The sequence below is a fragment of the Microcaecilia unicolor genome, chromosome 4, assembly GCF_901765095.1.
Source record: "Microcaecilia unicolor chromosome 4, aMicUni1.1, whole genome shotgun sequence".
NCBI classification, from domain to species: domain Eukaryota; kingdom Metazoa; phylum Chordata; class Amphibia; order Gymnophiona; family Siphonopidae; genus Microcaecilia; species Microcaecilia unicolor.
The window spans coordinates 271,766,211-271,792,545 of NC_044034.1; the positions used below are offsets into that span (position 1 = coordinate 271,766,211).

General features: G+C 40.9%; 1 protein-coding gene across 1 annotated transcript in view; it reads left to right on the forward strand.

Annotated features, from left to right (window-relative positions):
• The window catches only part of COL4A1 (collagen type IV alpha 1 chain), a 363,110-nt gene that overhangs the window by 212,836 nt on the left and 123,939 nt on the right, over positions 1-26,335 (forward strand). Inside the window, exons 17-24 of the mRNA XM_030201564.1 lie at positions 162-215; positions 1,384-1,425; positions 6,490-6,583; positions 7,216-7,251; positions 11,566-11,721; positions 15,614-15,709; positions 17,905-17,994; positions 20,525-20,595. Of these exons, the coding sequence (XP_030057424.1) occupies positions 162-215; positions 1,384-1,425; positions 6,490-6,583; positions 7,216-7,251; positions 11,566-11,721; positions 15,614-15,709; positions 17,905-17,994; positions 20,525-20,595 (639 nt within the window). The remainder of the gene's footprint in view (positions 1-161; positions 216-1,383; positions 1,426-6,489; positions 6,584-7,215; positions 7,252-11,565; positions 11,722-15,613; positions 15,710-17,904; positions 17,995-20,524; positions 20,596-26,335) is intronic.

Genomic DNA, 26,335 nt, shown 5'->3' on the forward strand with positions numbered 1-26,335 from the left:
AATCCAAATAGAAATTTAGGCTCAGTTTTCCAACTTTAAAATGGTAATTGCTTTTAGTTTTCATGTAAATATATTTTTTAAATATTTTGTTCAACACCCATAATATTGAACTCAAACAGCAATGTGGCAGAACTATTGAAAAGTATGCTTCTGTTATACAGGGTCCACCTGGTGAACGAGGGTTTCCAGGAACACCAGGCCACTATGGTTTGAAGGTGAGTAGTTGATTCCCCAGTTTAGTAATGTACGGCAAATCCTTACAGCTCTCATATAATCAGGTAGCTTACACCTTTGCCATAGTAATTGAAACATTCATGGTAGTGTACAGTATTCAAAAGAGAGAAGGATGGAATGAGACAAGGGAGATGTAAAAGAAAGAGGAAAGGAAGCTGGAGAACAGAGGGACAGAAAGGTATCAGACTGAGGAAGGAAGCAGTTGGGGCAGGTCACCCAGGCTTCTCACTGCACTTTATAAACAAGTTTAAACTTCAGGGTATGGATGCAGTCTAGTTTCACTTGTCAGAGGCTTGTGTGGGCTCATTGAACAGGTTATTGAAAACTCATCTCAAGATGTATTCTTGAGAAGATGTGTGCAAGGCAAACAGTGGGTGAGATGAAATGTATGTGCTTTAAAAATGTTAGAACCAAGTTTTGTGTAGTCACTGGAAGCATGCTCAGCTGGATTCTAGAGACTGTATGATCCTTATGCACTTTTCTTGCATTGATGTGTATCCTTCCAAAGCTGGTGCACAATAATCAGTTTGTGGAGCTTAGCATTTTTTTAATGGTTCATGTTACAGTTGTAATTAGGTGTACATGTAAAAGCTTTTAAAGAGTGAGATCTCTTTCTAAAATACAAAAGAGATCTCGCTGTCATGAAGAGAGCACGATAATAGCAATACTAAAGGCGATCTGTCACGAAACACCTAGCACCCTCCTAACGTTAACCCTGGGGCCCAAACCACGACCCCTTGAAATCAGTGTGGTGTGGATCAACACGTGTCAATAGTGGATTTCTGAAATCGCCATTTACAGTCTACATATGTAAATGTCACTATTTTCACATGTTGATACTTTGAAAAAAAATCTCTCCTTTGTGTATGAGGATGTTATTGTGTTTTATGTTTTTTTATGTGGTAATCTATCTTGTTTACTCATGCTAATGTAAAGGTAGAATATAGATGTTTTGAAATTATTTCTCAAGGCTTACCTTCAAATATCGAACTCCAAATCAAGAGATAATACAGAGAAGCTGGATTACTGCTCGAGTTTGCCAAGCTAGTGAAATATTGCAGTTTGAAATTTCATATTTTGCATAGCTTTGAACAGATAATAACTGAACTATTCCTGAATAATCATATAGTAAACTTTATTTCTTTGCAGGGAGACAAGGGTGAAATAGGTCCTCAAGGACCTCCAGGAATTGTAAGTACAGTCGATACAGTGTTTTTACTTGATAGCCTGGAGTAATTTTTGAGGCACGAGGCTCCTATTTGTGAATTATTAATTTTAAAAACAAAACAACCCCCCCCCCCCCGCACACACACACACACATGCATGTAAATCTCAGTTGTGTGTAACTTTAGAAATAAGCCTACTTCGATAGTAGAAAATTGATGCTAAATTTTTAGCACTAATTTTAACTGTTGTCACGTTACATTGGCCCCGGAACAAGCTTTCACAGGAAATCTTCATTGTAAGTGTAATCTGTTTGCACCCTGGGAAGTAAATGTGGCATTGGTTACCAGTTTCTGCTTGCATAGTTTTTAAGATTGCCTGCATTGTGTTTAACATATTGCAGGGGAATTGTTCCTCTTTGGTTCCGCAGTTGATAGCTTATTCAGCATTGCAAAGGAGCTCTCGTTTCCATTCTGCTTTATTGTTGGGGCTTCCATTTGTTAGGAAAATTCATTATAAAAGAATCCATGACAATTCTGTTTCTTTTCAGGCTAGTAAGTTGTGGAAATTTATACCTGTACAAGTTGATATGATCTCAAGTTATTTACAATTCCGCAAAGGATTGAAAACGTATCTCTTTGATAAGTACTCAGATGACTAATTTTTGTTTTAGTTTGTTTGATTTCTATTGATAACCTTTAAGAGTGGACTAACACGGCTACCACACCTCTCTGTTTAACTTTCCTAACTCTCCAGTTTATGTTTTATACTTACGTAACCTGCTTAGACTGTTTATTGATTTTAGCAAGATATAAGTACCCTGAATAGAATAGAAAGCCACATTTTACATCTACTTAAACGAAGGTTCAAAGATCAAGTTCTTGGTTGGTGGTTGTTTAAAACTGTTTCATTGATGTGAACCTGAATCATAGCTTAGGATGGAGTTCAAATATTTCATTCAGTGATGAGATGGGTCCCCTTTTCAATGAAGCTTCGGTAGCTCTTAATCTCTTCTGTTGATTTTCTTTTACTTTAGACCCATTATTGAAAAGCACTTTAGAGATGGAGTAGATACAGCTACACGTGGAGGGGCATTTTCGAAAGGACATCCAAGTTAGAATAGGGACGACCACATCAGAATGTCCCAAATGAACATCCATCTCGCATGCAATTTTGAACAGGAAATATGTAGAGATATTTTGTTTGAAAATACATGAGATGGACATCTGTGTGCTGGAGATGTCCAGTATGAACAGCTGTTTTACAAACTGCAACATCCAAATTATGAAAGGGGGGGGGGAGAGGGACATGGATGTTTGTATGGCAACATTCTTAGAAAATGGCCACACGGACTTACATGCAAAGCAGAGGGGCAGCCTAGTGGTTAGTGCAGTGGACTGTAAATCAAAGGAACCTCAGTCCAAATCCAATTTTAACTGTTTGTTTTTGTAATTGTGAGCCCTCCAGAAACAGAAAAATACCTACTGTACCTGAATATACACCATTCAGTAGCCTTTAGGCTTGCAGGTGTCTTATGTATTTAGATACAGTAGATATTTTTCTGTTCTTGGGATTTGAACTTAACTAGTTACTGCCGCTGAAAATTAGAAGTTAGTACCTAAGTGAAAGCCAGAAATTTGGGGGTTCTGGGGCAGAGTCAGCATTTGGTTAAGTGCCAATATTCGGCACTTACTGTAACTGGTTAGGGTAACCGCATAAACAGGACCTCATAAAACACATCTTTATATTATTATTATTATTTGTTACTTCTGTATCCCATATTCTCCCACCTTTTGCAGGCTCAATGTGGCTTACATATAACCGTTAACGGCGTTAGCCGGTTACGGTTTGAACAAATACATAGTATGAATGAATACAAAGTGATATTGTGGTATAATGAGGTATATGTATGGTAGGAAACAGTTGGGGGGACTTAGAGAGGGAAAGGGGGAAGAAGAGTCAGGTAATGTCCGTTACGGTCTTTGGTTATATTGTGTCGCAAGTGACCGGTATTTTTATGCTGGGTCAGTGGGGTATGCTCTTCTGAATAAGTCTGTCTTTAGTGCTTTCCGAAAATTTAGGTGGCCGAGCGTAGTTTTTACTGCTTTTGGTAATGAGTTCCATAGTTGTGCGCTTAGGTAGGAAGAGCTGGTTGCATAGGTGGATTTGTATTTGAGTCTTTTGCTGCTTGGGTAGTGGAGGTTTAGGTATGATCGTGCAACCCATGAAACGGCAACCCATGGCTGATTAAATTCTGAATACTGACTTAACAGCCAGTGTCGCATAAACTGGATAGTTAGTGCTGATGCCCAGACATAGCCTGGTACAGAATATCCAGGAATAATGACAGCGGCGATCAGCAAAATGTTCACCGTTTCCGGGAGATATGATTGAGGTCTACCAAATCCTGAGTGGTGTAGAGCGAGTAGAAGTGAATCACTTTTTTTTACTCGTTCCAAAAGTACAGAGACTAAGGGACACTCAAGGAAGTTGCATGGAAATACTTTTAAAACAAATAGGAGGAAATGTTTTCTCTCAGCGATTAGCGTATCTTGGTGGGTTTAAAAAGGTTTGGAGAAGTTCCTGTAGGAAAAGTCCATAGTCTGATATTGAGACAGACGTGGGGAAGCCACTGCTTGCCCTGGGATTGGTAGCATGGAATGTTGCCACGAGTTGGGTTTCTGCCAGGTACTTGTGACCTGGATTGGTCACTGTTGGAAACAGGATACTGGACTAGATGGACCATTGATCTGACCCAGTATGGCTACTCTTATATTCTTATCAATGATATTCAGCGGCACTTAGCTGGCTAGTGCCTCTGAGAGCTGGCTATTTTATTGACAGTCCAGGAGCGGGGTTGGTACTTATGTGGTTAAGTGCCAATATTCAGCACTTAACTAAGGGCCACTTTTACAGAGGTGCGCTAGTGTTTTTAGTGCGTGCTAAAAATTATCATGTGCTAACCGCTAAGACACCCATTATATTCATTTGGGAATCATAGAGGGGCATAATCGAACGGGGGCGCCCATCTCTAAGGGCACCCATCTCCGGGGACGGCCCCGGGAAGGGCCAGAGCCAACCGTATTATCGAACAAGATGGGCGTACATCTTTCGATAATATGGTCGAGGCTGGCCAAATCTCAACATTTATGTCAACCTTACAGAGGTGTGCTAGCGTTTTTAGTGCGTGCTAAAAATTATCATGTGCTAACCGCTAAGACACCCATTATATTCATTTGGGAATCATAGAGGGGTATAATCGAACAGGGGCGCCCATCTCTAAGGGCACCCATCTCCGGGGACGGCCCTGGGAACGGGCGGAGCCAACCGTATTATCGAACAAGATGGCGTACATCTTTCGATAATACGGTCGAGACCGGCCAAATCTCAACATTTATGTCAACCTTACAGATGGTTGACCTAAATGTTGAGATCGCCAGACTTAGAGATGGCCGACCTCGGTTTTCGCCGATAATGGAAACCGAGGCTGGCAATCTCAAAGCCGGCCAAATCCAAACCATTTGGTCATGGGAGGAGCCAGCATTTGTAGTGCACTGGTCCCCCTCACATGCCAGGACACCAACCGGGCACCCTAGGGGGCACTACTGTGGACTTGAGAAATTGCTCCCAGGTGCATAGCTCCCTTACCTTGTGTGCTGAGCCCCCCCAACCCCCCCAAAACTCACTACCCACAACTGTACAACAGTACCGTAGCCCTTAAAGGGTAAAGGGGGGCACCTACATGTGGGTACAGTGGGTTTGTGGTGGGTTTTGGAGGGCTCCCATTTACCACCACAAGTGTAACAGGAAGGGGGGGGATGGGCCTGGGTCCGCCTGCCTGAAGTGCACTGCAGTACCCATTAAAAACTGCTCCAGGGACCTGCATAGTTCTGTGATGGAGCTGGGTATGACATTTGAGGCTGGCATAGAGGCTGGCAAAAAATGTTTGTAATTTTTTTTTTTTTTGGGTGGGAGGGGGTTGGTGACCACTGGGAGCATAAGGGGAGGTGATCCCCGATTCCCTCCGGTAGTCATCTGGTCAGTTCGGGCACCTTTTCAAGGCTTGGTCGTGAACAAAAAGGGACCAAGTAAAGTTGGCCAAATGCTCGTCAGGGCTGCCCTTCTTTTTTCCATTATCGGCCGAGGACGCCCATCTCTTAACCCAACCCCGGTCCCACCTTCAGTACACTGCTGACACGCCTCCTTGAATTTTGGTCATCCCCGCGATGGAAAGCAGTTGAGACTGGCCAAAATCGGCTTTCGATTATACTGATTTGGCTGCCCTTAGGAGAAGGGCGCCCATCTCCCAATTTGTGTCAGAAGATGGGCGCCCTTCTCTTTCGAAAATAAGTGTGCTAGTGTTTAGCGCATGTGAATTTTTAGCACGTACTAAAAAAACGGTAGCGCGCCTTTGTAAAAAAACCCTAAGTTAAGCGGTCAAATCAGACTGCATGAAAGTCAGTTCTATCTTTATGTGGTGTCACTTAGGGCCCTGTTTACAAAGGTGCGCTAGTGTTTTTAGCACACACTAACCATGTAGATGTGCATAATATTCTTATAGGCGTTTACACAGTGTGAGCTAAAAACGTTAGCACATGTTTGTAAACAGGACCCTAAAGCACTTAAGTGCTGAATGTCACAGCTTGCTGCATAAACCCAGATTTTCAATGTGAGTGTCTGGACGTAGCCCAGCATTGAATATCCAGAAATAATGCTCACCACCACAGCTGAATATCAACCCTCAGGTTTTTTCTAGGCACACCCCTACTGTGAGCAGTAACATAATTATACACTAGAGCGCCTGCATTCATTCCTCACTGCTATCTGTCAAACACCGTTATCTGGATTCCCATTCAAAACCCATTGAATTCTTAGGAATAGTTATTTTAGTTTTGAACTCTTTGCAGTATTTTTAGGTGAACGATAAAATGCTTGTCAGACCGACCCTTCTGTGGTTCAGGATCCATCTAGGGTTTACATCGGTGCAACATTTCCCTGTGATCTTTTGGCCCTGTCTGTGCTATTTGTATTTCACCTGATTACAGATTCCTATGAAAATTATATTGTTGTTCCTTCTGATGTTTACTTCAGGTAGTGCGTGATGGATTAGAAGAAATCATTGGTGAAAAAGGAGATCCTGGCTCTCCTGGTTTTCCAGGAATAAAGGGTGAACAAGGTCTAAAAGGTACAGTTCTAATCTGATTTTAGTGAAATTAGTGATAATTGATACAAACTTTCAACAGAAGGACCCAAAAATAGATTCCATCCAGTCTATCAGCATATCCCCTGGGAATATGCACAAGGTCTGATTGCATTCAGTGGAGACAGTGCATGAAAATAGATTTCAAACATATTCATTGTGAAACTCTTGAAAACCAAACTGGGTTGTGCCCTTGAGCTCTGAGTTTGGGCATCCCTGAACTAATGCAATGCACTGAAGAAAATGTATAAATCAAATGCTCAAGACAGCTTCTATTTCACAATGACAATTCTACTTGTTACTAAATTGTTCCCTGTATGCCTGACAACCCCTTACATTGGCTAACTGAAAATAAATAGTTTCTTTTAGTGATCTGTAGCCATTAAAAAAAAAAACCTATCTGGCTTAAATTCAGAGGTTTTATTCATGCAGTTCCAGTTAACCTCTAGTGCGCATTTTGCTCTCAGAATAATTTCCTCTACCTAGGAGTGGTCAGGCAGGTTAGATAGTCAACTTAAAGTCATGCTTCCAAAAATGTCTTTTCTTCCTGGCATGCTTTATAAGTCTTTGTCTCAAAGAAATCAAGCAATCAATCAGAACCTTTTATCCCTCCTTAGGTCTTCAGGGATTACAGGGATATCCAGGTCCTCCAGGTAAATAAAATGTATTCTGGTTTCTTTTTATTACCCTTATTACATTTCCATATCCTCTAAACATGGGACTGTGTGGGTATCTAGGTTGTGGGGGTACTGCTGAGTGTCTCAGTGGACTTCCTGTAAACTTTCACTCCTGTTAATTGATTACAAGTGAGCAGAGATTACTTTGCTATGTGTTAGAAGGTTCTTTTGCTTATGCCTTGTTTGACAAAGACAGAATGACAATGCAAAACGTGTGTTTTTCAATTCTTCACAGTAAGTTTAATCAGATTCTAAGGTCTAGTTTTAAATAATCCTTGTTATATTTCTAAAAAATTGAAACAAAAACACACTTGGGGGGGCGGAGTCTAATTTTATAACAAAGTGTCCATGTGAGATGTCTAAAAAGGTTCTTATATTATGGCTGTTTTTTAAAGGCCAAATTTCCACAAGTTATTTATCCCATAATTTACACTTTAAAGTAATATCAGACCATCAGAGTAGTAAATCCTTGAAGTAATTGTAAAGTAACATCGGACCATCAGGGGAGTAAGTTGTTGAAGTAATGTCAAAGTAATATCAGACCATCGGGGGTGTAAATTCTTGAAGTAATATCAAAGTAATATCAGACAACAGGGTGTAAATCCTTAAAGTAATCTTGGAGGTGGAAACCAAAAAACTCTTTTATGGGCAAAACCCACCATAAATCATCAATCCAAATTTTTATATAATACTAATATTATTTATTGTAATTCTTCTTAGATTAGTTTGCATATTTTAATAAATAAAATGAGATAAAATTTAATTGGAGCCTGAATTAGACTTTGAAATAATCTATTTTATAAAGGCTACATAGGCATCCATGTGCCTTTATAAAATTGGTTTGTACAGTGACCCCCATTAATGCATAAAGTTACACCTGCTCCAAAATATGCATGTACATCACAACTGCACACCGGTTTTGCACAAATTACAGCACTAGAAACACCTACACACAATATTATGGGCCATCTTGTCTGCAGATACTAATGCATGCATATTTGGCCACACAAGCTTTAAGATCCCTTTTCTGCATGTAAAACATGCTTTACACATGGAAAATATTTTATAAAATTACCCCTTTGATAGAATACTAGTTGCATTCAGCATTCATACAGTAGACTCACTAATAGGACACAAGAATATTTTTCTGCTACAGTTGAATGCAGTTTAAGAATTGAATAGACTGTCATGTACCTGGAACAGAACTTTTGAAAACTGTAGTGGAATTGACTGAGACTTTTAATTAATTTAAGCACATAAAGCCTACCAAAATGGACCCAGCCTACCCTTCAAAGCTAGTGGGGCCCTTTAACTAAAGTACACTAAATTTTGACAGTTACCATGTGCTAACTTGGTGAATGCAAAGGTCGTGCAGCAATTGTTGAGGGTGTGTCCAGCATTCCCCCTGCAATTTCTACTCAGACAAGTTCCCTACTGTGTGTTAAGAGCCTTGGCACTAACTGCACATTTCACAGCGCACATTACTTACCATGCATCCATACCCCACCTAGTCTTTGTCTCATAGCACAGGGCTCTTACTGCATTGGTGTTTTAATCCATGGTAGTCATTAGCGTGGGTCTAAGCTAATGGTTCTTGCACACTAAAACCCGTGCTATTTAGCACACTTTCATTAATGGGCCCCTAAATGCTTTTTACCTCATAGTCCCCTCCGTATTTGTAATGTGTCTTAGTGTAATATTCAGTATCTGGTTGGAAATAAGGTCCCAGGAAGCAACAAGGTAGCCGATCCGCAAATTCCAATGTGGAAATAAACAGAGCAAATCAGTAGTTGTTACAAACAAATCTTTATTGTAGAGTTTCAACTTAATGCAATGCCCGACATAGGCCATGTTTCACCCACAAGCGGGCTGCGTTAGGGGCTTTGATGTAAATACTGATCTTCACCAATGGAAAACTTTGTAGTGTATATAAATCTTCAACACAAAAATAAACTTCTCTCCAGGAGATGGCAGCATCCTCACAGGCATACAGTACGTCAGTATTGCTTGGGTTGGGAGGGGGAGCATTTTTTTGTGTTGAAGATTTATGTACACTACAAAGTTTTTTGGTGGTGAAGATCAATATTTACACCACATAGCCCCTGACACAGCCCCCTTGTGGGTGAAACACGGCCTGTTTCGGGCATTGCATTAGGTTGAAACTCTACAATAAAGATTTGTTTGTATCAACTACTGATCTACGCTGGTTGGAAATATTCATTGCACCTGGAGCATGTATTATGCCAGTGGTGGAATTCTAGACTCAGTACCTGGTACACTAGTTCATCTAGATGTCATTCCCTTTTACCTTCCAGTCACAAGTGCAAAGTACCCAATAGGCTCTTTATTTGTTTATTTAAAAAATGTATAATCCGCACATCTACAGTCCTGAGCGGGGGACAGTTTACAGCCCTAATTATAATACACACTTCATGAACAACAATATCTGCTAAAACATCAAAATCCAACAGTATGCAAACAATCCAGGGCTAACCCCATAAGGAAAAATATCAAACGCTTGCTGAAACAGAACAGTTTTCAAAGCCTTTCTAAAGTCATCCTTATTTCATAAGACTTGAAGCTGAGCAGGTAAGTAATTCCACAGACTTGGTCCTGCAATGTAAAAGATTGAGTTCCTGTACTTATACCCCCCCCCCCCCCCCCAAAAAAAAAAAAAGCAGTCTTGAAAGAAGGAACATCAAACATGTTAGAAGATCCAGACCTCAAGGAACTAGAAGGTTGATGCAAATGTAAACTTGCTGAAATCACCGGAGAAATTTTTATCAGTTATCACTTTGAATACCAATAATAAGATCTTATATTGCAATCTATACACAATGGACAGTTAATTTAAAGAAACAAGAGCAGGGGTAATATGATCAAAATGGCCCATTCCCAAAAGTACACCAACAGCAGCGTTTTATGCACTCTGTAATGATTGTAAGGCATATTTTGGTAACCCTAGCGTTACAGTAATCAAAGTGAGGCATTACTATGTTTTGAACCACTAAACAAAAATTCTCAAAGGATAAGTAATCCCTTGATCTTCTAACAGGTTTTAATTTGAAGAATACACTACTAATCACTTTAGGTACTTGAGATTTCATATTCAATGATGAATCAATCAAAACACCCAGAGATTGAATATTCTTTCTAAAGACAACCTCACTACCATCTGTAGAGAAGGAATCTGGAACATCTGCTAATATAGAGCAAGATAAGACAATAACCTGTGTTTTCGCCATATTCAGAATAAGATGGTTCGCTCTCATCCATTGCTTGATTGTCTTCAAGTATGAGCATAAAGCCTGGATACTCTCTTTTACCAAGTTCTCAATTTTAAAGAAAAATTGGGTGTCATCTGCATAGATACGATAGTGAATTCCCAAACCCTTGAAAGTGTACATAATGGAAGGAGAAAAACATTAAACAAAATTGCAGGTAAGGCAGATCCTTGAGGAATACCAGTAGCAGGGGCGTAGCCAGACACCCAAGTTTGGGTGGGCCTGGACCCAAGGTGGGTGGGCAGCACTCCGCCTTGTCCTACAAGTAATTTGGTTTCTCCCCCTCTCGCCTGCATGCCATATGGTCTTTCAAACATCCCCTCTCCCCCGTATTCCTTTTAAATAGCAGATTTTCACCAGCAGCAAAAAGTTGTTGGGAGTTTTTGGCTGGTGGGGCTTGGGGTCCCTGCCAGCCACATTTATAGGTGTGCTGCTACTTGGTGGGCCTGAACCTAAAGTGGGTGGGCCTGGGCCCACCCCAGCCCACCCTTGGCTATGCCACTGACCAGTAGTCAAATCAGATATAACTTTACCCTGCACTACACTGTAACACCATTGTTCTAAAAATTATGAAAACCATTTCCCCACTATTTCTGCAATCCCAATCCTTCTTAACCTGTACAACAAAATTGAATGACTAATGGAGTCAAACGCAGCAGAGATATCCAGTGAAACTAGAAAAAAAGTATCTCCTTTGTCAAATCCAACCCGAATGAGATTAGTCATAGAAAGCAATAATAATTCTGTGTCATATTCACTCTTAAAACCAAATTGAGATTGGTCCAAAACTTGATGTTCATTGAGAAACTCAGCTAACTGAGATAGTACAGCCTTCTCAATCACCTTAGCTAAAAATAGGTGTGAGGTTTTCCACCTTAGAGACATCCAGCTTTTCATTCATAAGACTGATGCGCACCATGTTGGTCTGTCATCTGTCAAACGTTTCTTCAGTTTAGATTGTTATGCATGACCCTTTTGCTGCTTATCTTATTTGATTCCATTTCAGGGTTATCTAGTCCTGGGCGTGATGGTGCACCTGGATTTCCTGGCGAAAGGGGTATAAAGGGTGAACAGGGTACACCTGGATTACCTTTACAAGGATCGAAGGGACGAGACGGTTTCCCAGGCCCTCCTGGATTCCCAGGACCTCCAGGCACTATAGGTAAGCTGGAATCATTTTTATGTGCCTTTCATTTAGAAGCAATAGCATCTGTTGTTGAAGGTATGCTTGATTCTGTCAGTCTGTTCATCCATTTGCATGATGGTGATCTGGCTGGGCACTTCAGGGCTTGGTGCTAGAGCTAGTGGTTTCCAAAGGTTTTATTAGCATTTTTCTGGAAACATTTGAAGGAACCAACTCTCTAATCCCATAAACTTGCATGCCCAAATTTGTACTTAGCTCACAAATTTGCACACGGAATTTATAGAATAAGGTCAGTTGCATGCACAACTTAATTTATACTGTTAATTGGAGTTGACAGTGAATTCTTTGCTAAAATTGTTGTTAATTGGCACCAATTAGCAATCGCATGCCCAACTGCCTTTAGTCAAATACCCAGTGTACATGAATGTAACTCACCTTGCACTAGTACTGAAAAGGTGTGAGCAAAATCCAAATAAATAAATAATAAAATATTCTAGAAATTGTGCATATAAATTCTCTCGTGCACAACTTCTAGGGGGCGTGGATGTGGGAGGGGAATGGATGGGTCAGGAGTATGCTGAGAGTTTAAGGGGTCCTTTTACTAAGCTGTGGCAAAAGGGGCCTGTGCTAGCGTCAGTTTATTTTTGATGCTTGCTGAGGCCGCCTTTTACCGCAGTGGGTAAAAGATTGTTTAAAAAAAAAAAAAAGAAATGGCCATGCGGCAAGTGAAGCATTTGCCATGCGGCCATTCAGGGGGGGGGGGGAGCATTTACCGCCACCCACTGAGGTGGCATATGGGCTCCCATGCTAACCCAGCAACAACCGGGCAGCATGTGGCACTGCCTGATTACCATCAAGTAAACACCACCGGCACTACAAAAATAAAAATGAAAATATTTTTGTAGCGCCGGAAATGGTGCGCACTGGGGGTAAGAACTACCACTGGGCTGCTGCAGTAGCCCAGCGGTACTGCCTGTTTAGCAAGTGGTAAGCTCGCATTGGGCTAATCGCCACTTAGTAATAGGAGCCCTAGATTACTTAGGTGCCCTTTTACTAAGACCCCGAGTACTCAATGCCCATCACTGCAAACGGCCCGAGGTTGAATATCTGGGCTCAGTGCTGACCGCAGGGGGCAGCCCAGCCACCTCCTACAGTCTAAATATCATTCCCTGGGAGTTAAGAATTAGATTCTAAATGTAACAAATAAATAAATAATAAATATCACGCCAAACTGAAATTCGCTTGAGCATATTCTATGAAGTACGTCTTAATTTAGGCATACTTTTTAGAATAAGCCTAAATTTTAGCGCGGTATATAGCATATGGTGAGCGCCGGTCCACGCGAATAAATTTAGTCACGGGCAGTTATGCCAAGTAAAACAGTGTAAATCCTGATGCGTAAAATATTGTCCAAAAAATACTTATTTTCACTTATTTTTAAAGACGTTAAGAAGCCAACTGTATACACATCTCGTGGTAGAAGGATAGCTGCTGACATAGCTACGTTTTGTGTCCTGCATTAGGGCTTTTCATTTCCTCTTAACTAGCTCTTCATTCTCTTTACATACCATTACATTGCAGTGTCAACACAATACGTAATAACACATTTTAATAGACAGCATAGGGTGTAAGCAAAGATGGAACCTACAGATAAGATAGAGTAACAGGAGTAAGAAAATAAGGGGCCCTTTTACTAAGCTGCGGTAAAAGGGGCCCAGCGGCCATTTTTGCTGCACACCAGAGCCCCTTTTACTGCAGCGGGTAAAAAGGCTGAAAAAAGAAATGGCCATGCGCTAAGTTCACACGTATTGCATGGCCATTTCCAGGGGGGAGCACTTACCATTACCCATTAATCAGAAATGAATCATTCTGGAGGTGTAACTACCATCGGTTCCGGGTTGCCGTGCTGCAACCCTTAAGGGCCCCTAAGGTACTAAGTTAAATAAAGTTAGAAGAGGGCTCCAAAATGGTGCGGGCCCTCCAATGCTAATTGAGGAGCTAAAGGAACTTCAAGAGGAGAAAGCCATAATATGACGTTGGCCACCTCAAAGCTCAAAGGAGATGGAATGAAATAATGTTTTACTAAAGGCAGCTGATACCTAAAATAACATACCAGCAGAGATGATGGAACCAAAACAGTGACAAAATTCAGATGTGCCTGGGACAGATATAGAGAACAGTAGTAATGACAAGGATGTGTAAATGGCGGCATGTAGAATATTTAAATGCACAAGTCAATTGACATATTTTATAATATATGTGTGCCCTTGCTAAGTCCGCCTGTACTCTGGCCCAGCTCTGCCCACTGACACACACACTTTTACGCTGGTCAGAATTTCACAACAGGCCATTTACATGTTAAAAAATAACATTTATTTAGATTTTGCTCGCATCTTTTTCAGTAGTAGTTCAACGTGAGTTACACTTAGGTACTCTGGATATTTCTCTGTCCCAGAAGACCTCACAATCTTAAGTTTGTACCTGAGGCAATGGAGGGTTAAGTGACTTGCCTAAAATCACAAGGAGTAGCAGTGGGATTTGAACTGGCCAACTCTGGATTGCAAGACTGGTGCTCTAACCACTAGGCCACTCCTCCACTCAACAAGCTGACTCTGAAAACCGAACAACAAACCAAAAAGTGGGAAATGAAGGAGGGCTAGGCAGACCACAGGTTCAACAAGTCACATTTATTCCGTAAACATAAAATATCGAGACTCGACACAGCACCATGTTTCGGCATACAAAGTATAAATGCTGCTGCTTCAGCATAGAAAAAACTTTTCCTACGCTGAAGCAGCAACACTTGTACTTTTACACTACAGAAGCATTAGGTGTGAACTGCTTTCTTTTTGATAGTGCATCGTCTAAGCATGCACTGTCTTTTTAAAGACCTCTTCAAAATTCCTAGTTTGTTTACACAATCTCATTCTCATCACCGCACCATCAGACTCCAGGCATTTTGTATGCCAAAACACAGTGCCATGTCGAGTCTCGATATTTTATGTTTACGGAATAAATGTGACTTGTTGAACCTGTGATCTGCCTAGCCCTCCTTCATTTCCCACTTTTTGGTTTGTTGTATTCTTCGTGGGACTTTTTGTGTTCAGTTACCACTTGGTTTCGGACTCTAAAAATTGACCCATATATTTTTTTATATTATACCTTTTGAAAAAGCACAGTATTCATAAAACTTTTCAGTGAAGTAGTGGCGGAATGAAATGCAATTTCATCTCTTGGTTTAAAACTGTATGTCCAAGTTTTTGGACTCAGGTGGTCCGTTATATAGAGGACCTCCTGGGAGTGCCCATACCTCTTTCAGTTATGGGTCTTTTGTTAGACAAATATGAGCTATTTGTATTGCAGGGCAGGGGTGGCCATGCTTTTATTTGCAAGGCAGCTTTATTGGTAAAAAAAAATCAATCCTGAAGGTTTGGACGGTTTCAAATTCTCCTTCTTTTTGGGGTTGGAGGATTCAGTTAAATCATACAGTGTTGATGGAGTGATGATGGGTAGGTGTGTCTCTTAAAAGGAAGAAACTTTTCTTATCAGTCTAGGGCCCTTATATTTCTTCTCTCACTACTAGGGCTCAAAGTTTCATTTTGAATATGTTGTGATTTTGAGTGGGACCAGGATGTAGGTGTTCCTCGGTTGGGTGAAGATCTCCTTTTTGGGGAGGGGGATAGGGATTGGATGAAGGGGATGAGTTGGTTCTAAGGTGTTTATTTGAGATGCATTGCTGTTGTGGGAAAGGTTATAAGACTTTCTTAGTTGTTCCTATTGGGAGGATTCAGGCCCTGTATTGTGATTTCTTCTTTCTTTGATTGCATGTATTAATATTGTTCAGAAAATTAATAAACACACATTTAAATAAAACTGTATGTCAGAATTACTGTGTTTGTTCCAAATGTAGATGAAACCTCAGAATGCCTGCCTGGAGCACCAGGTGATCGTGGTTTACCGGGGCAGCAAGGACAACAAGGATTTCAAGGAGAGAGGGGGCAAAAAGGTATTTTTATTAGAATAGTTCCCTATTGGGAAACTAGCTTGTGTCTTTCTGTCGCACTAATAAAATTTTGTAACCATCCAACCAATTTCATTCCATTGTCTTCTAGAGAATAAGGGGGGCTTTTACAAAGCCACGCTAGCGTTTTTAGCTCGTGGTAAATGCTGAATACATTTACTTAGGAATAAAAATGGTGTCTCAGTGTTTACCACCAGCTGATTTTTACCACAAGCTAAAAATGCTACTTCGGCCTTGTAAAAGGCCCTTAAAGTAGGTGATCTAGTGCCTTTTTTGTCGCTAACATGTGAAGGTCTATTTTACATAGAAGTGTCCATGTTATGATGTGCACAATTCCAGCAATATTGTATAAAAACCTCTTCCAAACATGGGGCCCTGTTTACTATGCCATGTTATAGGCAAGCTAGCGCCTTTAACGCGTGTTAATCATGTACGTGCGTTAACTGTGTATGCGCCTACAATATCCCTATAAGCGACTACACGGTTAGCACACGCGCTAAATTGCAGGCGCGTTAAAAATGCTAACACGCCTTGGTAAACAGGGCCCGTGGAACGTTTCTTAAAATACAGATAAGGAAGCGTAGGAGTGTACATATAAGTGCCGGCACCTACAGAGGGAGCAGCCGTTTTACAAATATACATGTGGTGTAAAATGAGCGACGTGAACCTGGCAGCTTCCTTGTGGAAATGCCAATTTCACAACTGCCGCATCTAAGTGGTGCAGCTTCCTCATGTGGTCATCTCATTTTACAAACCTATATGCATAAGTGCCACCAATTAGTAATTTTTTTTATTACTATGAAGGCATAAATAAGCATTGGGGGATTAAGGAAAATGACTCAGGGCCCTGTTTACTAAGCAGCATTAGCCATGTATGTACGTTAATTATGTACGTGCCTACAATATCTCTACAGGCGCCTACATGGTTAGCTTATGTGCTAAGTGTAGGCATGCTGAAAACACTAACACACCTTAGTAAACAGGACCTTTAATCCCTAGAATAAAATCTTGGCCAACACAAGCACTTTTTTAAAAAATTGTACAAGCTTCTAAGCTATTACAAACCCTAATGGCAAATTTCTTTTATCTTATACATGTGCATTCCACATTTTACAAAGGGAAAAGATGTAGATTTCGGTCCCACCCAAAGCATGTCCAAACCACCTCCTTAAAATTTGTGTGTGGCATGGATCCCCACGTGTCAATACAGGCTTTACGAAATAGCCATTTACAGGTGCATGTGATTTAAACATGTAAATTCCACTATTGAAATGCAGAGATGCTTCTAAGATAGGGGTGGGTAACCATGGTCCTCGAGGGTCACAACCCAATCAGGTTTTCATGATTTCCACAATGAATATGCATGAGATCTGTTTGCATACAACAGAAGCAGCACCTGCATATTCATTGTGGAGACCTTGAAAACTCAACAGGGTTGTGGCCTTCATGGACCATGGTTGCTCACCTAAGATAACTCCCTTAGAATCCCTGCTACAGAGAACCAGATCAGCTAATTTCAGCTGTAATCTTAAGAAGGTCAAAGCACATATTGCAATATCATTGAGCATTTTTAAAACTGTCCTGCCATTAGTCCGTGCCTACAGTCGCCAAAAGACTGACTTTCTTCCTGTAGGGAAAAATCATTTCTAATGTTTAATGATATATTTCTTAGGCAAAAATTCATAAAGCAAACATTGTCATAACCTCATGCCAATTTCTGTACCAAAGTAAGGAACTGGGCATCATGGAATGTTCATACATTTCCCTGTTTTTATATTGGTTCAGGATGAACGTGAGGTGGGTTTTTTTTAACCTGTTTTCTTAAGCAGTATCATTGAGGTTCCTGGCCATCCTGCTTTGAGACAGTGCTCTACTGACTCATCTTTGTTTTCCCCTACCCATGAGACTCCCCAAACAGCTCATCACTTCAAGGTTTCCCAGCAAAACTGTCTTTCTAATGCTGACATCGTCCCTTCTTGAGGCTCAAATATTCTGACAATAATGCTTCTAGTCTACGAAACTCATCATATTCCTCTGTATGAACTTTAGCACCATCACCTTCTGGAATATCAGAAAGCCACATTCAAGAGGTTAAGACTGATGATCATTGAGTATCGCAAAATTTTTTTTTACTTTAAAAAGTGTATTTCTTAATTCAAAATTCAATTGTCGTTGTACAGGTGACAAAGGAAATCACTGTGCCGTATGTGATCCAGGTGTGGTGGGACTTCCTGGAGAACCAGGGCCACAAGGACCTCCAGGGGACCCAGGTAAAATTAGCTGACTGTAGGTCTTTTCAATGACCTTTATGTACAAACAAAACAATAAGAAATTCCTTCAGGTCATACTGCTTATTAATCATGAGTGCATTTTTAAAAGGTTAATCTAAAACCCTTGCTCATGGGCAGATATCAGCAGTTCTTTTGGCTTACACACCTTATTGTGGCATGGGAAATCCTTCCTGCTGGCATGTTGCTCCTCCTTGTTTGCTGGCACTGCAAGGCATCATCATTACTTATTACGTTGACTTCCAATCAAAGCCAGGGTTGCCTTCAAAATGGGCCCTGTTTACTAAGGGGTCCTTTTACTAAGGTGCGCTGAAAAATGGCATGCACTGGTGTAGATGCATGTATTGGACATGCACAGGTCCATTTTTCAGCATGTCTGACTTTTTTCTTTTTTGCCAAAATGGACACGTGGCAAAATAAAATTCAGCGCATGTCCATTTTGGGCCTGAGACCTTACCGCCACCCATTGAGTTCGCGGTAAGGTCTCACGCGTTAACCGGGCAGTAATCATCAGCATGCGTACACTGCCAATTACTGCTCGGTTAGCGTCACGCGATAGAAAATAGAAATTATTTTCTGTGGCACTTTTTGGACACACGTAGAGATTAGAATTACCGCCTAAGGCATGTGGTAGCCATGCAGTAGTTCTAATTTGATGTGTATTGTACGCACATAGGTGCCTACGCTTCTTAATAAAAGGGCCCCTAAGCCACTCTATAGGCGTGCTAGCATTTTTAGCGCATGCTAAAAATTATCGCTCACTAATGCTAGAGATACCCATAGGAATATATGGGTGTCTCTTGCATTAACGCGCTAAAAATGGCAGCACACCTTAGTAAACAGGGCCCTCCCTATATATGTCTTTGCATTCCAAATTATCTATGGTATGGCCCCTGAGTATATGCTCCCTTTGATTGACCTCCCCAATTTAATCCCATCCCTGAATCCAGAGAATTCCTAATTCTCCATCATCTTAATTGTAATAAGATTATTTACAAAACAGTCCTCTCTGCTGACTTCTCCCATCAGTGTACTAATTGGTGGAATCGTCTTCCAAGGGCTGTTAGATCTGTACATGTTTATGGTTGCTTTTGGAAATTATTAAAAACTTTTCTTTTCAAAAAGCTCCTGCAACAAGATAACGGAAGTCAGGAATAACCACTTTTATGCAAAATATTGTTTCAGTCTTTATCCTGTGTAACTGCTTATAATTTGATGTTTGTTACACAATACAACTTTATAAAATAATTCATAAATTAATTTTTGTAAAGGTTCTTATGGCTGTATATAGAAGATTTACTCAACATTTTTCCTTTATCTGAAGATGTATAGCTATAATAAGTATGTACTAAATTGTCTGGATTGTAAGCCACATTGAACCTGAGCTCTTTTGGGGATAATGCGGGGTACAAATGTCATTATAAATAAATAAATTACATAAAATATCAACAAGAAAGGGAAACGGAGTGGGTGAAAAGGTCTTTATCTTTTGAGAATTACTAGGTTAGCCTGAATATGGTTGCACTTCATTTTAAACTAATTGTATTATATTATCCCAAACTAATTACTGTAACAATTGATAAAATAGGTCCAAATATCCAATGTCCATCTTTTCCAACCCTTTCCCCAGCCATGGGCTCACTTCAATCCCCCCCAATAGCAGTTTACCCTTCATCCAGCAGACCCACCCACCAAATCCCCCCCCACAAGAACTGCTTCCATCCTGGACCCTTCCCAACTAGGAGACCCTGGGGGGGGGGGGGGGGTCCATCAGGAACCAATCCAATGTAGACCACTACCCAGAAGTTATCTGGACACTGGCCAGTGTCAATACCAGGATAGCTAACTGCAGAGACTGTTTTTTATGTGGTCCCATCTTCCTGGTTAGTTGTCTGGGTACCAGCTCCATCTAGACTCCGCCCCAGACCACTCCAGCACTAAACAGGTAGTGCAGGGACAGCCAGTGCCTATATTTGGCGGCACTAGCCTATAAAGTGCCACTGAACATCAGTAGCTAGCCAACAACAAAGGGACCCGATATTCAGACCACGGGAGTGAGCCCAGCTAACTCCTGTGGTTGGCGGTCAGCCCGGATATTCAATGCCGGACCGTTTCTGGTGGCCGGCATTGAAAATCTGGTTTATTTTTGGCTGGTTAAGTTTAAACCGACCAAAGATAGTCCAGCTATTTACGTGGCCCTATGTGGCCATTTACAATAGCTGGCCATGTGCTGAATATTTGGGGATAGCCAGCTATATCGCGTTATATAGTCGGTTATCTGCTAGCCACTTAGCCTGAATATTCAGCAGGGGATAGCCGGTTATCCCCCGGTGAATATCACCAGATAGCCAGTTAAGTCCCATTTAACCGGCCAGGTGCCGTTCCTGGCCGGTGAAATGGTTTTGCATATTGGGGGGGGGGGGGGGAATTTAATTCACTTTGAATATTGACTCCCTATAATTATGTTTTTGCATGATTGAAATTTCACTATTTTTGTTCTCATTTTCTAAAGGCTTTCCTGGAGCACCGGGTAGCAAAGGGGAGCCAGGTTCACCTGGTTTTAATGGGCTGATAGGAGCACCTGTAAGTACTTGTTTTGGTTATTAGAATTATAGTGCTTTCCTTATTTGATTTATTGCTTTTCATACTGTAAGTATTTTAGCTGGTTAATAAAATTAGTTTTAGAATTGACAGGTGAAAAATGAAATCTATGCTGTATCACTGAAAATGTAAGTTAACAAAAATATAAATATGAAACTTTACCGACTGCCCCTGTGTAGGCTACTACTGCCAGGGAGTTCTTATTACTGTACAAGCCATCCCTTGATTCAATCACCTTTTGAGAAGGAGTATTTCATTTTCACATCCACACAATCGTGACTACTGCTGATTTACAGTTTTCAGATTTCATGTTTAGTAAATGAAAATTGTTTGTTTGTTTATTGCATTTGTATCCCACATTTTCCCACCGTATGGCAGGTTCAATGTGGCTTACATATTGCTAAAAAGGCAGTTACAAAATTTAGATTTGTAGAAGGGAAAACTAAAGCTAAAATCTCCAGTTGTTTATTCAGATTCAAGTATATGTTTTTCTACTAATATATTGCTGGATCCTAGCTGAATGTGAGCTAATTGAATTGGTTTTCCTAGTCATACACATACTGGGCTAGATTCTATATATGGTGCTAAAAAAAACAGCACTGAAAAAAGCGCTATTCTCTAAGCCACGCTTAATGTTAAGCTTGGCTTATAAATAGTGCTTATGCCCGGAAATCATGCCTAACTTTAGGCGCTGCCATTTGCACCAACTGAAACATGGTGCAAATTTACACACCTGTATTAGGCGTGTATCCCCGTTATTCTATAACAGTGCGTGTAAATTTTAGGAACACCCCATGACCCACCCATTTCCACACACCCCTTTTTCAAACCGCGTAAAATTCAATTAAATTTAATTAGTGCCAAAAATTGCTTGTTAAAAAGCCAATTATTGGCGCTGATTGGCTTGTTTAATTAAATTGTGCATGTGCCCAAATTTGCACAAGCAATTTTTGGCGGCTTTTACAGTATTAGGGAGACTGTGTGGTCCTTTTACTAAAGTTTGGTCATGTTTAACATCCTTTGGGCATGGATCCCATGTGCAAACTAATGAGTCAATGAGCCGTTCACAATCAATTATTGGTGTTAATTGGCACTTACTTAGGTTTGCACGTGGATCTGCCCTACGCCCTATTCTATAAAATGTGCGCCTAATTTTATAGCACATAACTTAAAAGGGGATGTGGCGATGGGAGGGGCATGGGCGGGTCAGAGGTGTTCCCAGATATTAGGTGTGATGTTACACATTAGGACGTTTGGAACAGACAGTGAAAAAACGAGAATATATAAGTTAAAGTAAGTGTGCTCCTTTCTGTTCTTTAATATTCTGGTGCTTTTTTGTATTATGTATGGACATATTTGTTGATTAGCTTTTTCGGAATTGGGGTATAGTGTATATTGAAGTTTTCACTTTCCTGGTTGGATATAATAAAACGTACTATGTAAGATATGTATTTGATATATAAAAAATAAACAAAAATTAAATTAAGGGTCACAAAACAAGGAGTTTTAATGATGTATAGAGCTTCTAAGTGAGCTGCTTTTCGGCTAAACTCACTGAAATTTAAGCTGGTTTGTGGGCACCCCCTATACTGAATTCTCCTTTGGTCCCTTTTTCAATCAAATTTCAATAAATTTAATTAAGTGCCACAGGATTGTGTAATTCTCTAGGCATCTGATATACTTTCAATGTATTGAGATTGACTATTTAGATACACACCAGCATTTATACTAGGTGTAAGTGTCATGCCCAAATTTAGGCATGAGATCCGCGTTAAGCTAGTATTCTGCAAATGGCGTGTGCCTTCCTTGCGCTTAATTTTGGGTGCTATTTTTAGAATTCTCCCCTTACTGTGCAGTAATGGGGCAATTCTCTATAACATACTGAGTGAAGCGGAATGGGTAGGCGTGAATCACTTGTTTACCCTTTCCAAAAATACTAGGACTAGGGGGCACACAATGAAGCTACTAAGTAGTAAATGTAAAACAGACTGGATTTCTTCACTCAACCTGTAATTAAACTCTGGAATTCGTTGCCAGAGAATGTGGTAAAAGCAGTTAGCTTAGCAGGGTTTTAAAGGTTTGGATAATTTCCTAAAAGAAAAGTCCATAAGCCATTATTAAGATGGACTTGGGAAAATCCACTGCTTATTTCTAGGGTAAGCAACATAAAATCTGTTTTACTGTTCTGGAATCTTGACAGGTACTTGCATCCTGGATTGGCCACTATTGGAAACAGGATACTGGGCTTGACGGGCCTTCGGTCTGTCCCAGTATTGCAATGCTTATGTTCTTATGTTAAGGTGCCTATGTTTTCATGTCACTTGTATATGTAAAATTACAGAACAGTAGCATTTTTGTTTGTGGGGGGGGGGGGGGGGGTCCGTGTAGACTACTGTTTTGTACAGTTACGAGTAAGTGGCATAAATAGAAGGAGCCATTCACATGGGTAGAGCATGGAAGGGGTATGTGTGGGGCGCCCACTTACACACCTAACTTACAGAATAATGTAAGTGAAGGAGTGGCCTAGTGGTTAGAGCACCAGTCTTGCAATCCAGTGGTGGCCAGTTCAAATCCCACTGCTGTTCCTTTTTCATCCATTTGGATACAGAAAGTGAAAGTGCCTTGGTGCTTTGTAGCTTGTACTATATGAGACGTGGGGTAAGGAATAATATATTGTAGAGGAATATATTCGAGTTATTCCCCAAGTTTTCCACGTCATCACTGTGACCCCTGACGCAGGTGCTAGTCACCGAAACACGGCCCGTGTAGGGTCTTTTTGTCAAGGCTCATTCATTAAAGAACTGTGTTCCATTTTTAAAGGCCCGTGGTGCTGGTTTTTTTTTTTGTTTGGACTTTAGTTTGTACTTCGTTCCCTCTCTTTTGTTATATCCTTAATCAAATAGGCTGTCACCGATAGGTATACCTTAATGGAGGCATCCACTTATAGAACTGTCCCCTAATAGGGTGCAATTCTATAAAGTGCATCAAACGTTAGATGCAAATCTATAAACGGGATTTTGGTGCCAAGATTCCGTTATAGAATACTAGCCTAAGTCGGCATTTACATGCCAACATTGAGACACACCTGCTTATGCCACGTCTATGGCAGGCATAAATACGCATGTCTAAATGCGGCACTTCAGCCCATGCCCTGCCCAGGTGAATGCTCGTTTCAGTGGTGGCCCTACCATTAGGCCAACTGAAGTGGGGGCCTCAGGCGGCACTCTCCATGGAGTGGCATCTCCAACCTTCCCTCCTCAACCCTCTTCCCCACCTTCTTTTTTCTTTTCCAAAAGGCGGCAGCGATTCCTATAGGCTGCCCTGCCACTGGCACCAACCTCTTTTCCCTACTCCAGCCGGCCTCCTGAAGTAACTTCCTGTTTCCTCACAGTAGAGCGAAGAGGCCGGTGCCAGCAGCAGGGCAGCCTATGGGAATTGCTTCTGCTGCCAATGCTACCTTTTGGAAAAGAAAGAAAAAAGGTAAACAAGGGGAAGAGGGTTGAGGAAGGAAGGGGGAAATGCCAGTCTGTGGCTGGGTTGGGGTGGGGACAGGGCAGCGGTGGGGACAGGGCAGCATCTTATTCCTGCCTCAGGTGCAGATTGCCTTGGGCTGCCCCTGGCTCGCTTGCATTTGCACGCTATGGAAGTCACTTGCCAAGATTATAGAATACTGCTTAGCACCCAAATAGAAATTGGATATGTACAAAGTTCTGGCTCCAAATACACAGTCCCAGACAAACCTGGACTCAACACAAACCGTATTTCAGCTTTCAGGCCTTCCTCAGGAGTCCTCTATTATGTGGACTGTGAACCAAAAGCAAAGTAAAATAAAACGCAAAATTGTGCCAGCATGTTATCCTGTTCTCAATATCTGTGCTTTGCCTGCAGGCTCTCAAATTAATATTGGCTGTGACCCTGAGTACTGTACAGAAGTTCTGTCTTAAGTTGCTACCCTGTTAGTCCACTTGTATACACGAAAAGAAACCAAAACAGAAAACACCATAACAATCCACCTACAAACAAGCAAAAACTAAAGCTTAGCACAAACACTGAGGAAAAGTGCTTAGCAATAGTTTTTGTTTGTTTGTAGGTGAATTGTTATGGTGTTTCCTGTTTTAGTTTCTTTTCATGTATAGAAGTGGACTAACAGGGTAGCAACTTAACGGCTGTATGACGCACTCAGCAAGGGCAGGGTCACAGTCAATATTAATTTGAGAGCCTGCAAGCTGAGCACAGATATTGAGACCAGGATAACATGCTGGCTTACCCAGAGCGAGCAGGCATTCTGTACATTCACATATGCAAGTGGCACTGAAATGTGGGCTCCCAGTTATACAATTACCTCCTACATGGCAGCAGTGGAGCTGCAAATATATCTTATACATATTCATTGTGGATATCCTGAAAAGTGACCTGGTTTGCACCCTCAAGGACCAGAGTTCTTTTTTAAAGCATTATTTTGCTGCCATCTCCTGGACACACCAGTTACTACAGCTTTCATATTTTTTTCAGTTTTACTATATACCATCTTTCTCATATTACCTTGCACATATAAATTTCTACTTGAATCATTAATCTAGAGAAACAGTCCATACAGTTTGTTCTGTTATGCCATCTATTACTGTTACAGCGGGTCCTATATGAATTGTGTGTGCTTCTTACACCATTAACGAACCTTATTATGAAATTCTTTTTATTCATTGAATCAACAAATTTCGTTCAACAAAACAGAGCAACATTACATTTCTGCTGTAGCCATTTAGTGCTTCTCCTCCTTATTTCCCTCTCACTCCTAAGTACAGATCCAATGGTCAAAACTTTCAGTCGATTAGGATGGATGGACTTGACTCATAATCTTCCGCAGTCCCACAACAAGATTGAGATCTGCATCTCTCAATACCTTCTGGGCCCCCGACTTTTGTACGTAATGAGCATTATTTGCAACAGAGGCCATTTATATAAATGGGCCCTGTGGAAAATAGCATGCCTGGAAGACGTTAACACATGCAAACTGTTAGCAATCAAACCCATAAATCCTTTAGAGCCATGCTGTATCTTTTACTCACATAATGAAACATCCCTTAGGCAGAGCCACAAATAGAAACATACATCCTTCTTCCAATTGTATTTGTCTTGCCTCAGTATTGGCTCCCACAGGATAAAATCTTATGCCCTTGCAAGACTACAACTTAGTAAATACGTGCAGCTCCATCTTAGATAGTCATAGAAGTGAGTGTGTCTCAATTTTCACCTGTATTTTAGATCAGAATCTGCCAACGTGGAACCTGTTCTAAATTGAAATGAATGTTTATGCACTGGGTCATGCAGCATAAACATCCACTTTATTAAAAAAAACATATATAATATGGACATTTTGAAAGCCGTCACATAACTGGTTATATTCCTAAGATTGCAAAGGTAACCAGTTATGATCCCAACACTGTCACACTGACCTATTTACCTTGCCAGTTTGGCATTTGGAGGGACAAAAAACATTGAGATATTAAGGGGGCAACCCTCCCCTCAAATCCCTCCAGTGGAGTGCTGCTTAATAGCAGCTGGTGACCAAATTTTAATGTGCTTGGGAGCAGGTGTAATGCCTGATGGCAATCTTTTAGTACATAAACGTTTAGATCCTTTCTGAAATGAGGACCAAACATCTATGAACTTGCCCCCCAGGCCATGTCCCCCTGCCATTTGCATGTACTTGGAACTAATATGT